The sequence below is a fragment of the Eptatretus burgeri genome, chromosome 15, assembly GCF_056783735.1.
Source record: "Eptatretus burgeri isolate ZD-2024b chromosome 15, Ebu_testis_v1, whole genome shotgun sequence".
In the NCBI taxonomy this organism is placed as follows: Eukaryota; Metazoa; Chordata; class Myxini; order Myxiniformes; family Myxinidae; genus Eptatretus; species Eptatretus burgeri.
In genome coordinates this window covers 52,129,634-52,146,302 of record NC_140975.1, presented here as the reverse complement: position 1 = coordinate 52,146,302, position 16,669 = coordinate 52,129,634, and the positions used below count along the sequence as shown (strand labels likewise).

Sequence of the window (16,669 nt, the reverse complement as noted above, 5' to 3'; positions counted from 1 at the left end):
AAATTTTGAAAGTGAGTGTAGACTTTGTCGGCACTGTTTGTAGCAGTGATAATGAAAACTTATTTGTTGTTGTAATGTTTCGTTGAAAGAGGTCCAGAATTGTCATCATATGCCATGACCCATTAGTTTGGGATCTGTGGTTAGTAGAGCATGCAAAATTAGTTCTTGAACCAGCAAGCCAGGTCTAATATTCGATTGTCATTGAAGACATTTTGGAATTTGGTCAGCTTGCTCGGGATCACTCTTCTCATCTTGTCGATTGCATTACGACATGGGACCTCAACATTGATGAGCAACTTACCCTTGGGTATTGATCAACCGGTCTGGTTGGGAATAAAATCTGGATTGGACAGTTTAGAGGTGAGTTGGTTACATTTGAACTATTTTGTCAGCCCCTTTGCACAAAATAATCGTTCCACAAACTGGAAAAGCAATTGTATATGTTGCCTGCATTTGGCAACACTAATTATTTCTCTCTAGACTTCCTTTACAGTTGATATTGGTAGATATATGGGAAAGGGAGGAAGCACAGCTTTCATTTTGTAGCTGAGCTAGGCTTGGTCCTCTACGATAGCCTCCTCTGGCTATTGTCTCTCTTCCTGATGTTGTTATTGCCCTTTTAATAGAAGGGCACGTAACTGTCGATCTTGTGGGTGTGGCTGATTAAGAAATTAAGGACGAGCTGATTGATGGTTCTCTTGATAGACTCAACGAGGTGGAGCTTGTTGTACAAGTGGTCATTGAGAAATCATATATATATATATATATATATATATATATATATATATATATATATATATATATTTTTTTTTTCCTGCTTTAATAATGACATTTTGTCATTATTTTGAGAATAAACGATGACCTTTAGTCGTTTTGAGTATTTTCCAGGTATGGTGTCACAATGTGCAGTCTTTACATTTCTTCTTCTTCTTTTGAAACCAGCCATCGTTAGATTGATGCTTCGCTCGTAGTATATTTCAAATGATAATATTTTCTCATCAAACTATTCCACCATCAGACAATGTCATTGGCAGTGTTTCCACTGCTTGGGAAATTTACCAAGATGTTGGAAAATTAAGACCCATCTTGGGATGTGGAGGACATGCCGATGAATGTCTTCCTGCAATGAAGATCCATATTTTCCCAGATGCATCTAGCCATTGTTTCCGATTCAATTGTGTGCAAGTGGAATATGTTTCGCCAATCCGAGGATGAATTGTTGTAGTTGGCTCTTGGACATCCTCCATATGCCAGCAAGAGTGCCTTCATGCAATAATGTCAAGCTGCACGTCTCACCAAAGCAAGTCAAACCCTGCCATACTATTGCCTCCTCCTCGCCTCTTTATTTTTGTTGCTTTTTCCCTGCTCTTATTTGTTCCTTCCACCAAAAGGTGCTTTATTCCTGCGTGCCTCCTTTCCCAGCCCTTTTCCTTTGTTGGTAAAGCAGGCTTGTGGCAGTAATCCTGCACATGTGTGAGTGATTTACAACATCTCATCGGGAATTGGGCCATTTTGGGGGATACGGATTTGTGTATTTATTTTCCTCCGCCACCAAAGGTGGATGGAGGTTGTTTTTACCCCTGTCTGTTTGCCTATCTGTCTGTGAGCAGGATATCTAAAAACGTTGTGGACTGATTCGGACGAAACTTGGTGGACAGCTTGGGAGTGTGTGCAGGATGAATTGATCGGATTTTGCTGAAGATCTGGATCCAATCCAATAATTTTTTTTAATTTTTAAAGTTTCTTTACCATTGAGGGGTGGTACCAAAACGATATATACCATGATGTTTGAAAAAGTTATGGATGGATTATGACAAAACTTGGTGGATGAGTTGGGTAGGTGAGCAGAACAAGCCATTTGCATTTTGGTTGAGGTCCAGATGCAGATCTAGTTTGTCATTGGGATATAAAATGTAAACTGTTCAGGTTGGTGGAGGTATGCGCTCTTTCTTTGGTGGCAGTGGTAATAACTGTTTGCCTGTCTGTGGAGTGGCCCCATGTGGGGTTTTGGAGCTGCTCATATGACACTTGCGGTCGAGTGTGGCTTTGGCTCTCATGCATGCGACGTTTTCGAAACAAATTCCTGAAGCATCTTGTCAACTTTGTGTGGCCACACGTTTTGTTTATCCTTCGTATGATCTGCTGATGCAAAGCAATAATCCATGCCAATACTGTCATGCAATTCTTTGTTTTTTGGTGTTTAAGGACTGCACAACCAATTAAGAAATCCAACCACACAATGGTATGTTGGCATGTTGCATTGATATAATGTGTGGCAGGACCACACACTAGCCATTGCACTTTTGACAGATTGAAATTTTCTTTCAGTTATGACCTTATAACCTTGGCTAATAGATGACATTTTCGTTCTCCAAGTCTCATGGCGTGATTGGTTGAAAGTTACCGTCTGGAACTTTGTTAACATCCAGGCTGCACCTTTTCTTAGCACCGTGCACAGCCTACTCAAATATCGATACTTGTGATGAATCAAAGTGTATGCAAATGAACTTTATAGCTAACCTGGCTCATCCCATAATTGGACATACCTGAATTTAATTGGATTTCTCTTTATTAGTCCCCTCCCAGTTTCACCAGAGGATTATAGGTTTGCTCTCCGTCTGTCCGTCCGTCCCACCTGTGGTTTTTTTTATTTTGATATTTTTGTATATTTTTTTTTTCAGACTTTTTTTTTCCAATACCCTTTGACATATTCAACTGAAACTTGGTACATGCTGGTATTTTGTGTCGGAGTGGCGACCTGTCCAGGATTGTGCCCAATTGCCAAGGAGACTGTGCAGAGCGTTGGCACTGCCTAAGCAGAGTATGATCCTAATGGATGGACATATATATATATATATATATATATATATATATATATATATATATATATATATATATATATATATATATATATATATACATATGTGTATATATTGTGTAAGTCTTCTTGGGTTGTTTTATGCAGCTACTTTGGTTAGAGGAGTGTGGGAGGGGTCAATTATGTATATGTATGTATATATATATATATATATATATATATATATATATATATATATATATATATATATGTACACATACATATGTATGTATTATTTTTAAAAGAAGAAGGCGCTTCCAACCAAAAGTAAAAAACTAGATCGACTCCGCTAATTTGAACAAAAAAGTGAGTGCAGACCCGGTCTTGGTGGCCAGGTCGGGCGTGTGACAAGGAAGAATTGATTCAATTTAGGTGAAGATGTGAATCCGGATCTGGATGTGATAATTTTTTTAATGATTCTTCACCATTGAGAGATGGGGCCAAAAATGATATACGGTATAGCATGATATTTCAAAAATTTATCGGGCCCGATATGTTCTATTGGATCAGGCATTTCGTGGCGGAAGTATGTGCTCTACCGAGTGCCCTTCTAGTTACCTCCAACACCGAAGGTGAAGGAGGTTATGTTTTCACCCCTTTCTGTCTGTTACTTGGCAAATTTTTTTGTTTGTTTTTTGACAAGTATGTTGATCGCCTATTAATTTTGAGATAAACATCGACCGAAAGGTCAACATTGGCCAAACTTCTAAAATCCTTACTTTTCATCCGATTGACTTGAAATTTGAAGAGCTTTTGCAGATCAGGTCACTGAATTCAACCACCTATTAATTTTGAGGTAAACATAGGCCAAAAGGTCAAAATAGGCCAAAAAGTTAACTTGGACCAAATTTTCTAAAATCAATTTTCATCGGATTCACTTGAAATTTGAAGAGCATTTTCATGTCAGGTTGCTGAATTCAACTACTAACTAGAGGGGGGAGCACTCGGGAGAGTGCAAAACCTCTGCCGCCAATACTGCTGGGTCACTCAAGTGAACCTTATATCTTATTCATTAAATATGATGTCAACAGTGCTGACAGAGTTATAGTTCTTTTCTCCAACATTTTTTTTTGGGGGGGGGGGGGGGTTGGAAATCACTTAAAACATGTAGAAATGCAAAAAAAAAGAAATCGAAATTTTGTTGAAAAAAAGTTGCAAAAAATATTTTTTCTCTAACAATTTTTTTTGGGGGGGTTGGAAATCACTTAAAACATGTAGAAATGCAAAAAAAATTTGTTTTTTCTTTCACAATTTTTTTTTTGGGGGGGGGGGGTTGGAAATCACAAAACATGTAGAAATGCAAAAAAAAAAATTCTCTAACAATTTTTTTTTTGGGGGGGGGGGTAACAATTTTTTAAGGGGGGTTGGAAATCACTTAAAACATGTAGAAATGCAAAAAAAATTCTTTTTTTGGGGGGGGGGTAACAATTTTTTTGGGGGGGTTGGAAATCACTTAAAGCATGTAGAAATGCAAAAAAAAAATTTTTTTTCTCTAACAATTTTTTGGGAGGGGGGGGGGTTCTCTTTTTTTTTTTTTCTCTAACAATTTTGGACCAAGTCCAAAATTTAATGGCATGATCCTTGGACCATACCTACCCCCCCCCCCCCCCCCCACCACCAAGTTTCGTCGAAATCCGTCCAGGAGTTTTTCCGTAATACTGTTCACAAAAAACAAACAAACAAACAGAAAGGGGTGAAAACAGTAACCTCCATCCATCTTCGAAGATGGCGGAGGTTAATTAATGTTATAGTCAAAATGTCAACACAGGCATGATTTCTAAAATTGATAGAAAGGGCAAAAAAACTAAATTTATCACTATTTCTCAAAAAGTTGTGGATGAGTTATGACAAAACAAGGTGGATGAGTTGAATAGGTGACTAAAAACAAGCAGATTGGATTTTGGTTCAGATCCAGCCCATCAGTGGGATACAAAACATGAACTGTTCCACCTGGCAGAGGTATGCATTCTACCAAGTTCCATTCTACTTTGTGCTGTTTTGCCAAGTTGTCACTCTCTGAGTGATTTTTCATCTCTCTGTTTGTCTGTGTACAGGATATCTCAAAAAGTTGTGGACAGATCAGGATGAAATTTTGTGGAGAGATTCAGTGTGTGACAAGGACAAACTGATTAGATTTTGGTGAAGATCCGGATCGGGATCCGACTACGATAAGTTTTTTTTTTTAAGTGATTCTTCACAATTGAGAGATATGGCGAAACCGATATATAGCACGATATCTCAAAAAGTTGTTGACGGATTCGGATGAAACTTGGTGGACATGTTTGGTGTTGACAAGGATGAATTGTTTCGATTTTGGTGAAGATCTGTATTTGAGTTTTTTTTTTTTTTAATCTTTAAATTAATTCTTCACCATTGAGAGATGGGGCCATAAAGAATATATTGCATGTTATTTCAAAAATTTATTTGGCCCGATATGTTCTACTCGATTAGGTATTATGTGGCAGAGTTATGCGCTCTACCAAGTGCCCTTATAGTTACCCTCGCCAGAGGAGAGGGTCTTACATTTTGGTCCGTTTGTCTGTCTGTGTCTGTTTGTTTGTTTGTCCGCACAGAACGTGAGTGTTTTTTCTCTGCGACCGCCTGTCAAATTGCCACGAAATGTTCACCATTGGAGCGGTTACTCATGTAGAATGTTTTATCGACTATTGTGATACCATAGGTTACATGGTGTGCCAGCTATGTTGGAAAAGAAAAAAATTTGGACCTCTGCATATCCGAAACCGCACCATTGAAATTTTTTTTTTTAACTTTGCACATAGCAAGTACTACTCCACATGGGGAATCAGTGTGATTTTTTTTTTCATGATGTTGCAGGTGCCTTCGTTTATGATGTCATAACTGCATATATAGAATCTGATATCCGATCGGTATGAAATTTTTTGTGGGTCATCTAGGTGCCAAATAATTCTCAATTTTTGAGTCATTTCTTAAAAGACATATGCATATGGAGAACCAGAGGAGATTCCATAACACAAGCAAACAACACACTCTTACTCTTATTCTGCCTTGCATGGATTTTTTGAGTTCTTATTTAATATGCAGGGGTAAGGGGGGGGGGGGTTAAGATCATGACCATGTTTGGTCATCTTCAAGACAGAATGGTACCAAGACTGCAGCCCTTTGGGTGCTGGAATACATCACACATGGTAGTGGTTATCCAGAGGTCAGGAGGTCAGCCCAAATTGAAAGGGCCGGGGAACGATTTACAACCTGCAGTTGATAAGAGTACAAAAAATCATCTTGATATCACGCAGGCAAACATTCCAATGAAGCGAGATTGGAGCCTCCAATGAGACTTTCAGATGACAACATAATTGTTTATATATGAGAATCCCTTATTTAAATAAAATACATGTTTGAGTACCGAGATGTAAGATACATGTTGTATTTGAAAACATTGCCCAATAAAGGGTTATAACAATACATTGTGTAAATGGTAAAAACATTTACTTTTTCAAGTTGATTATCAATCAAGTGTAATTGGCAACATTTTATCTTTTTATCACCCTTTAAACCCATTATGCTAATTTTGGAGAAATTGGCATCGACATCGGGATATAAGTTGGTCCACAGAAAAAAGAAAAAAAAAGTCATCGGTCACAACATTATTATTATTATTATTATTATTATTATTATTATTATTATTTTTAGAAAAAAAAACCTTCTCTGAAACTGCTGAACAGATTGAGGAAAAACTTTCCAAGTACGACCGCCTATTCATGAGGAACAAAACGTTCATACCTATGGCGTCGTAGGTCACATGGTTTGGCAGCCACATTTGATTTACCTTTAAACCTACAAATATATCTTCTCAAGAATGGCTGGACAGAGAGGAGAAACTTCACACACGTTCCCCAAGCCTTGGGGATATCAGGGTGTTCATGAATAATTGGTGGGTCATGTGGTCTGGCAGCCATATTGGATTGCGCGAAAAATTAAAAAAAAACCTGTCTCTCTTTAACTGCCTCATCAATCGATGTGAAACTTCACAGTCATGATCTAGTAGCGATGGGAAATATAGGTTGAAAATTTCAACCTTAATGGCCTCATGGTCTGGCAGCTAGAATTAATTTTTTGATCTGGGTTCTTTTTAATTTTTTTTAATTTTTTGTTGGAATAAGCCTCACTTGGCTGTGCCTGGATGGGTTTGAGGGTTGTGGAGTAGCAGCTGAAATGTGAATCCTATTCAGGTTTCTCCTGATGACTTCATCTTTACTTTTTGCTTATTTGGGTTCCTTCTGATGACTTCAATGCAGTACTGCACCTATTTGGTCTTTCATTTGATTTGAATTTATTTTAATCCCATTCTGAATTCAATGATTATATTAATACGCTAAGCCATATTTTATGGACGTATCTCCTCTGAAACTGCCAGATGGATTGTCGCCACTTTCGGCATGCGGTTGCTCTGTGGTCTAATGTACAGCATAGGCTATGTGAGATCGTGCCAGACGGACAGGTTTGGGAATTTTTGGTGATTTTCTAATTTTTACATTTGCTTGCATGGTGATGTGTGACGTCACTGTTGAGAGGCGTAATGATGTCATGACATGATCGGTCATTCGCTGACGTCATTACGTCTGTCGTCGACAGACCGTCACTGCTGAGAGGCGTAATGCCACTCATAGAAAACGGTGTCTGCAATGTAAAACCCTCTTCTGCACATGCTCACTCCCTCAGAAGGTGCATTTGACACAAAAAATGTAACAATAAACATTGTTTATAAAGAAATTGTATAAATCACATTGTGAACTCTGGATATATTGATGTACTAATGAACCCTCACTTTAAAAACTTTGTGCGGAGCGCGGGTTTGGCTAGTTGAATATTAATAAACGTCATGGGTCAGGGTCAAGTGTCCGATCAAAGTGGCATGTCTTGGTGCCCTGTCATCACTGCCCGCAGTTATAAAGTGGCAGTTCTAATTAGGGCTTCAAGCATGGCTGAAGCTCTATTGAAATCGTTAGTATTATTATTAAAAGCGTTTTTATGTCCTACTGACCGATTTTGTGGCGGATCTGGAGGGAAAACTGTTGGATGAAATTAAACGAAACTTAACAGGATAATTACTCACCACCTGAAGTTTATACTATGAAACATTTGATGACGTAGGTCACGTGGTCTCGCGGCCATATTGGATTTTATCCAAAACCTAAAAACATCTTCTTCTCCAGAAGGGATAATCTGACAGCCTCAATCTTTTGCACACCTTTGCGAAGTTCGATGGTAATGTTAATTTGTTAATTTGGTCGAAATCGTTACATAATTAATATGATTTAAAATGATGCCGATTCGCCTCATTAAATATGCAAAATATGCAAATGAGAGTTGAAAAAATTTAATGACAAATTTAGATAGCACAAAAACAGGGGACTCCCAATATATTTATACTATGTCTGTATTTGACCCCAGTGAGCCCCCCAAAGTTGAAAATGACTCATTTTTGAAATGTCATGAAATAAAAACAACGCTTGGATGAAATTCAATGAAACTTATCCATTTAATAATTCTCCACCTGAAGATTATACTTTGAAAATTTTGATGACGTCGGTCACGTGGTATGGCGGCCATATTGGATTTTCTCCAAAACCTAAAAACATCTTCTTCTCCAGAAAGGATAATCTGACAGCCTCAATCTTTTGCACACATTTGCTAAGTTCCATGTTAATGTTAATTTGTTAATTTGGTCGAAATCGTTATTTAATTTATATGATTTTAAATGATGCCGATTCGCCTCATTAAATACGCAAAATATGCAAATGAGAGTTAAAAAAATTTAATGACAAATTTAGATAGCACATAAACAATGTTTATGGGGACTCCCAATATATTTATACTATGTCTGTATTTGACCCCAGTGAGCCCCCAGCGCCCCCCAAAGTTGAAAATGACCCATTTTTGAAATGTCATAAAATAAAAACAACGCTTGGATGAAATTCAATGAAACTTATCCAGTTAATAACTCTCCACCTGAAGTTTATACTTTGAAAATTTTGATGACGTAGGTCACGTGGTATGGTGGCCATATTGGATTTTCTCCAAAACCTAAAAACATCTTCTCCAGAAGGGATAACCCAACAGCCTCAAACTTTTGCACACATGTCCAATATTCCATGGGAATGTTAAGTTGTTAATTTGGTCAAAATCGTTATTTAATTTATATGATTTTAAATGATGCCGATTCGCCTCATTAAATATGCAAAATATGCAAATGAGAGTTGAAAAGATTTAATGACAGATTCTGATAGGCCTTGAAGAGGGGATTCCAAATATGTTTATACCATGTCTGGACTTGACCCCAGTGAGGCCCCAGAGACCCCCAAAGTTTAAAATCACCCATTTTTGAAATGTCGTTCAATGAAAACAATGCTTTGATGAAATTCAATGAAACTTAACACCTTAATAACTCTCCACTTGCTGTTTATCTTTTGAAAATTTTGATGACGTCGGTCACGTGGTATGGCAGCCATATTGGATTTTCTCCAAAACCTAAAAACATCTTCTTCTCTAGAAGGGATAACCCAACAGCCTCAAGCTTTTGCACACATGTCCAATATTCCATGGGAATGTTAAGTTCCAGTTCCGGTTTTGAGCGGCAAGAGGTCTCCTTCGGGGCTCCCTGCTGACGTTCTCAAAGTTAAGTTCCGGTTGTTATTTGTCCCGTTTTAACTGTTTAATTTTCTCACCTACATGTTAATGTGTGTTGCTAGTTCGGTTTTGTTTCAAAAATCGTGCTATTTTGTGAGTATTTATGTCGACGTTCTTACCTGGTGTTTGAGGCCTAGTCCTAGGCTTGAGGCCTACCGGTTCCACTCGGTGTTCGATCGGTTTTTTTTGTTTGTTTGTTTGTTTTTTCTCCCCATTACCTTCAATTTCTATCCTCCCCATTACCTTCAATTTTCATCCTCCCCACTTTCCAAACATCCCCCATTCTCCCAACTAATCTCTTTCTTATCTCAAAAAAAAAAAAAAAAAAAAATATATATATATACCCAACAACAACAACAACAACAACACGCTCACCTTCTCCCGATTCTGCTACTTCTTCTTCCTCTTAACTTCCTCCTCGTCTTCCTCGATTTTTTTTTTTTTTTTTTTTTTTTTTTTTTACACTTCCATGACCTAATCTGTTGAACTCTCTCATACATTAATATTAACAACAAAAACGATCTTATAATGCTTCATCTTCCTCTCTCACACATGTGGTACTCTTTACTGTTTCACAATGCACTACTCTTCTGCTATTTTAACAGACTGCTCTCATTTCGACCTCTCCTTCATTCCTTGCCTAAAAAATCCAACTATTACAGCGCTTCTTCTCTCCATGCTCTGAATTCGCCTTCATTGCATCCATCAAGAATTGTGTTAAATCGCATCTCTGACCTAAAACTTTTAAAAACCACAGTTTGCCATGGATGCTCGCTTTCCATCAACCATTCTTTTTTCCAACTTCAGTGCCAACTCACCCCCCTCACCCCTCACTCTCACTCTCAAAGCAACCATCCCACTCTTCTCCCTCCAAGCCTCCCTCTCACCTCTTTCAAAAATTCCCCCTCACCTTTCTCCCACCTTTCATCCCCCTCACTCTTCCTTCTCTAAGTTGCCCCACCTCTCATCCACCAACCTGCCTCCCTCCACTGCCCTCTCACCTCCATCTCTTCACTCCACCTCCTCAAATCCTCAACTGCCATCTTCCTTGTCTCTTGTCCCCCCTCTCTCCCAGCACCACAGAGCCTTTTCTCCTCCTCATTCGGCCCCCTCCCCTCGCTATTCTGCAATACCCCACACTCCTTCAGCAACCCTCCTTACCTCCCCCCCTCCTCCCTCGTCCTACCCTCCCCCGCCCCCTCCACCTCCTGCACCCAAAGCCTCCTCCCCTACCTCTTCATTAAAAGTGTGGACCTCAAATATCCGGGGCCTTCGCTCAAACCTTTCAGATCTTTCCATGCAGGTTGCCACTGACAAACCAGACATTATCTGCCTAACAGAAACTTTCCTCTCCCAAGACGTGTCTGACTCCCAAGTATCTCTCCCTGGTTACTCCCTCTTACGGTATGACAGACCTGAGCCTCGTCCTAGTGGAGGTGTTGCTCTCTTCATCAAAGACTCTATTCCTCACTCTCCCTGCACTGCTCTCACTCCCCCACACCCCCAGGAATACCTCTGGCTTCGGCTTCCCCTCCACTCCCACCTCATGTTTATATGTGTACTGTACCGTCCACCGAACAGTGATGACTCCATCTACACCTCACTCTCCGAAAACATGGACCATCTTCTATCTTCTCATCCAAACTCTCTCTTCCTCTTATGTGGCGACTTCAATTGTCATCACGCCAGTTGGCTAGGTGTGGGTACCTCTCTCACCTGCCATGGGACATCAGCAAAAGCTTTCTGTGACTCATTGGGACTGACTCAATCGGTCAACTTCCCGACCCGGATCTCAACCAATGGTACTCCATCTCTTCTGGATCTGATTTTGACAAATTTCCCTGACAATATCTGCTGCTCTTCCTTCGCTCCAATTGGTTCTTCTGACCACGTCCTTATTAAAGTGGACATCTCTCTGGCTGTTATCAGAGAACCACCTCACCGCCGTCGAGTCTGGCATTTCACTCAAGCCGACTGACAGGGTCTCCGAGCAGCCATCAAACTTACAGACTGGTCTCCTATCACTACTTTCTCAAACATCAACTCATCCTGGGAATTCTTTCAAAGAAACTTGCTCTCCCTCATGCACAGATTTATCCCCTCTCGTGTTCAGTTGTCTTACCCTTCCTCCCGCCCTTGGTTTACTGAAGCTTGTGGCGAGGCAGTTGTCCTGAAACAACTAGCCTTTGCCTCATGGAAAGCAAACCCAACTGAGGGCAATCTCAGTTCTTTCCACAAAGCTCGGAACAAGTGTGTATCTACCCTCAGGAGAGCCAGAAAACAACATCTTTCTCATCTCAAGTCTGAACTCTCAAACCTCTCTCCCTCCTCAAAATCCTGGTGGCGTTTAATCAAATCTGTTTCTGGTGTATGTTCCCCCTCCATCCCCTCCCTTACCTCAAATGGCCGCACTGCTGATTCCACACGTGATAAAGCTGAATGTCTAAACTCGGTGTTTGCAGCTAAATCTTGTGTCCCAAACCCATCACTATCTCTACCCACTTTACCCAGTCGCACCCAACTGTCCCTGGACTCTGTATCCTTTTCTCCTGACAAGGTGGAGAGCTTGCTTTCAAACCTCGAGTCAGATTCTGCAACCGGTCCAGACGGCATCAGCCCACGTGTCCTCAAAGCCTGCTCTTCTGCTCTTGCTCACCCTCTCTCTGTTCTATTCACCCTCTCATTTTCCCAAGGTCATCTGCCATCTGCTTGGAAATCTGCTAACATCACTGCCCTGCATAAAAGGTGCAAAAACAGATCCCTGTAACTATAGACCAATCAGCCTTCTCCCAATCATCAGCAAGGTGATGGAATCCATCATCGCTTCAGACATGAAATCCTTCCTCTTCTCCAATGGCTTGATTTCCAATCATCAATTTGGTTTCAGACCAGGTCACTCTACCCTAGATATGCTGCTACTGCTCTCCCATCAATGGATGGAGGTCCTCAATGCCAGACAGGAAATCCGAGCCGTATCCCTGGACATATCACGTGCTTTTGACACAGTCTGGCACCCTGCCCTACTCACCAAGCTCTCTTCCCATGGTATTCAAGGCCATCTCCACTCATGGCTCGCAGACTTCCTCTCCTGTCGCAGTCAACGTGTGGCCCTAAATGGAGTTCTTTCATCCCCTCTTCCTGTGCAGGCTGGAGTTCCTCAAGGTAGCGTTATGGGCCCTGTTCTTTTTCTGGTTTTCATCAATGATCTCTCGGACTCTCTGGAAAATCCTCTATTTCTCTTTGCCGATGACGCCACCCTCTGCCGTACCATCTGTCATCCCTCAGACCGGCAAGCAGCAGCTTCTTCGCTCACTGCAGATCTGGATAAAATCACAAACTGGTCCAACACGTGGAACATGTCTTTCAATCCAGACAAATCTCACACTCTCACTATGTCTCTTCGAAAGGACCGTTTACAAAACCCCCCCATCCACTTTCTCAACAATCCTCTGGAAGAAGTCTTTTCTTTCAAGCTTCTGGGTCTCACTATCTGCCATGACCTTTCCTGGGAAAGTCACATTTCCAACCTTGCCTCAAAAGCCAGTCGCCGACTGGGAATCCTCCGTCGTGCAAAGTCCTTCCTCGGCCCTCTTGAGCTGCTGACCACTTACAAAGCTTTTGTCCATAGCCTGATGGAGTACTGCTCTCCCCTCTGGGCTGGTGCTCCTGCCTCCCACCTTTCTCGATTTCACGCTGTCGAAACCAGTGCTTTTAAGATCATTGGCATCTCCCGCAATGAAGCTGAGTCTTTGGGCCTCTCACTCAATCACCGCAGGTTGGTCGGTGGTCTTTCTGTCTTCTACCGACTCCTCTCCAGCCTTGCCCCCCCTGCTCTCTCTGCGATTTGTCCCAACCACATTTCCACAGGGCGCTCAAGGTCCGCCAACAACCCCCTTCTGGTAAAACTACCAAAATCACGAATCACTGCTCATCTTCACTCTTTCATTCCTCTTTTTTCCCGCCTTTGGAATAAACTTCCTCACTCTATTCTTTCCCATTCTTCCCTCCAGGCTTTCAAAACAGCTGTTCACCACCACCTCTTATCTTCCCCCATCCAAATCCTCGATCTTTTCTACCCCCGATAATCCACCCAAGCCCACTTCCTTCAATTCTCCTGCTTTCCTTCCTGAAAGTCCCTGTAATGTCCATCTTCTCCTCGCCATGTTCCCCGTCCCATCCCCATCCCTCTCCCTTCCACAGTTCACCTGTGTCTGTTCCCCAATGTTTTGTCCCTTCCACTCCCGCCCCTCTTGTCTCATGCCTCCTTGCTGTGAGTTGTGTGTTAGCTCTCATACGAGCCTCGACCAAGGTATACAAAAAAAAAAAAAAAAAAAAAAATAGTTGTTAATTTGGTCAAAATCGTTATTTCATTTATATGATTTTAAATGATGCCGATTCGCCTAATTAAATATGCAAAATATTCAAATGAGAGTTGAAAAAATTTAATGACAGATTCTGATAGGCCTTGAAGAGGGGATTCCAAATATGTTTATACCATGTCTGGACTTCACCCCAGTGAGGCCCCAGAGACCCCCAAAGTTTAAAATCACCCATTTTTGAAATGCCGTTCAATGAAAACAATGCTTTGATGAAATTCAATGAAACTTAACACCTTAATAACTCTCCACATGCTGTTTATCTTTTGAAAATTTTGATGACGTCGGTCACGTGGTATGGCAGCCATATTGGATTTTCTCCAAAACCTAAAAACATCTTCTTCTCCAGAAGGGGTAATACGACAGCCTCAAACTTTTGCACACATTTGCGAGGTTCCATTGGAATGTTAAGTTGTTAATTTCATCGAAATCGTTACATAATTTATATGATTAAAATGATGCCGATTCGCCTCATTAAATATGCCAAATATGCAAATGAGAGTTGAAAAAATTTAATGACAGATTCTGATAGGCCTTGAAGAGGGGATTCCAAATATGTTTACGCTATGTCTGTATTTTACCCCAGTGAGGCCCCAGAGCCCCCCAAAGTTGAAAATCACCCATTTTTGACATGTCGTAAAATGAAAATCAAAGAAGATAGACAAAAAGTGACCACAAATTCTGGAAGATATTTTAACGTTCTACAAGTTCGCCATTAACATTAATATGCAAATGTGGAGTTATTGGACTTTTTTGGGGACTTGAAAATTTGTCCAGCCTAGATTTGTCCAATGTGAAGTTTCTTTCTTTATCATGTATTGCAATGGGTTTTTCAATCCTTGAATATTGCATTGCAGACTTGAACTAACTTTCTAACTCGGAAAACCCATATCATGTGATAGGGTGATGGTGTTGAAATTTGTTAAAATGGAGGCACGCCTTGAAGCCCGGGATTACTGGTTTACCAGTTTTAATTATGTCTATTATTTCATAACATAACAGTCCTGACACACCACACAAAACTACACACACACCACAAAAAAACAAGTCCTGGCAAGGGTCTGCAATCTCTTGATTCCTCTTTTTCTTGTTGTATTTTATTTGTGGAAACAATTTCTGAAGTCATAAAAATTGTGCCCAATTCTAGTTTTATTGTGAAGATTGCTTTGAGAATGGAAGGTTACTGCTTGCTGAGATAATGTAGTTAAAACAGCTGCTTGATTCTCCACATTACAAGGTTCTGTTCACCTTTGGTGAGGTTGTAATGCATGTTGATCTTGGTCTATATATTGTTTTAACTGCATCACCAGGTTGGACAAGATCATTTTGGTGAAAGCTATATCAAGAATTTGAAAGAAAACAATGTCAATACAGGTGAGGGCACTTTTGGAGAAATGGATCATTTTAAAAATCCTTGCTTTTGTCACCCTCCTTCTTTGGCTGCCGAAGTAGGCTGCCTGAGAATCTTGGTGGCAGAAACTCGCATTGATTCCTTTTTGGTAATTCTAGTGGTGTCTAGTTCTGAATTGGTGGCGTAATGTGTAATGGCATCTGCTCCGAGTCGGTTGTCGGTGGTTCAAACCCCGGCAGAGTAACATCAAAAAAATGAAAAATGCTACGTGCTGCTTCCTTGCTTAATGCTCAGCATTTACGAGGATAAAGCATGGACAAAACAATGCTGGGAAGGCCATGGCAAACCACCCAGTGTAACCCTTGCCAAGAAACTGCTTCGGCAGCACCAACATGCTGTAAAGAGTATGGTACAGGTTTTATTTTAATATAGGCATGAAGACGTCACTGATTGTGAGAACCAAAGGTTAAAACGCTGTACTCCACAAAATAAGCTATATATTTATATATTGTTACGGATCCGGTGGGAGTGCATCAGGTTCACGAGACATTTACTTGGACCTGCCGCTGGATCACCGACTAAGGCCACGAGGCTGTGGATAACTCCGCGGCCATACTGGTTGTTAACCAACTGCAGACACCAGTTAGAGTAAAGTCGTCAGGTTCCTCACAATCTCAGTCGTATTACCTTACTATTGGAATTGACTACCTTAACTGGGGCACCACACCCTCAACGCTCCCCCCTCCCCCCCCTATAGACTTATTATGGCTGAGCGAACCATGGGAATGCATGTTGGCCAAGTAGTGGGGCAGAACTTCCCAGCTATTGACTAGGCACACACTGTCAGACCAATGAAGGAAAAGAGACATTCGAGCAGGTTTGCAACTTTTTTCTTTCTTTCTTTATTTCAAGTCGAAGCTCATGTAAGAACTAATAAACAGAAACGTATAACAAGGCGGGAGAGGAAGCACAAAATAGTGGGGAACAAAGACAATAGGATATCTGTGGAAGAGAGAGGGATGGGGTGGGGGTACACGTGGTAAACAAGATGGTCCTACAGGGACTTTCAGGAAGTAAAACAGGAAATCTGAACGAGTTGTGTTTGGGGTGACGGGGGTAGTAAAGATCAAGATTTTGGATGGAGGAAGATATGAGATGGTCTTTACCAAAGATAAGCACATATTTCACTGCAATGCAAGTCTTTACAAGGCATGTATAGAAATCGCACCAAGAAAAGCTTACCGCAAGCACTCAAGAACCCCTTGTACAACTGGTCTTGCAAAATACAGACAGGTGCCACATTCATCCGAAGAAAGAAGTTGCGGCATATTGTTGACCCCTTCCTCACCCTTATGTGAGCAGGCTTGGCTCTGCAGGTCCCAACGAGGTGTCGATGAAGATGAGTGAGAGGAGCAG

General features: G+C 40.9%; 1 protein-coding gene across 5 annotated transcripts in view; it reads left to right on the top strand.

Annotated features, from left to right (window-relative positions):
* RBKS (ribokinase) overlaps nucleotides 1-16,669 on the top strand; it is a 62,931-nt gene that overhangs the window by 12,921 nt on the left and 33,341 nt on the right. For 3 of the 5 annotated variants that reach the window (XM_085855890.1, XM_085855891.1, XM_085855889.1), the window contains exons 3-4: nucleotides 7,472-7,561; nucleotides 15,213-15,276. In XM_085855890.1, the coding sequence (XP_085712016.1) occupies nucleotides 7,472-7,561; nucleotides 15,213-15,276 (154 nt within the window). The remainder of the gene's footprint in view (nucleotides 1-7,471; nucleotides 7,562-15,212; nucleotides 15,277-16,669) is intronic. The other 2 variants (XM_085855893.1, XM_085855892.1) reach the window with 1 other exon arrangement.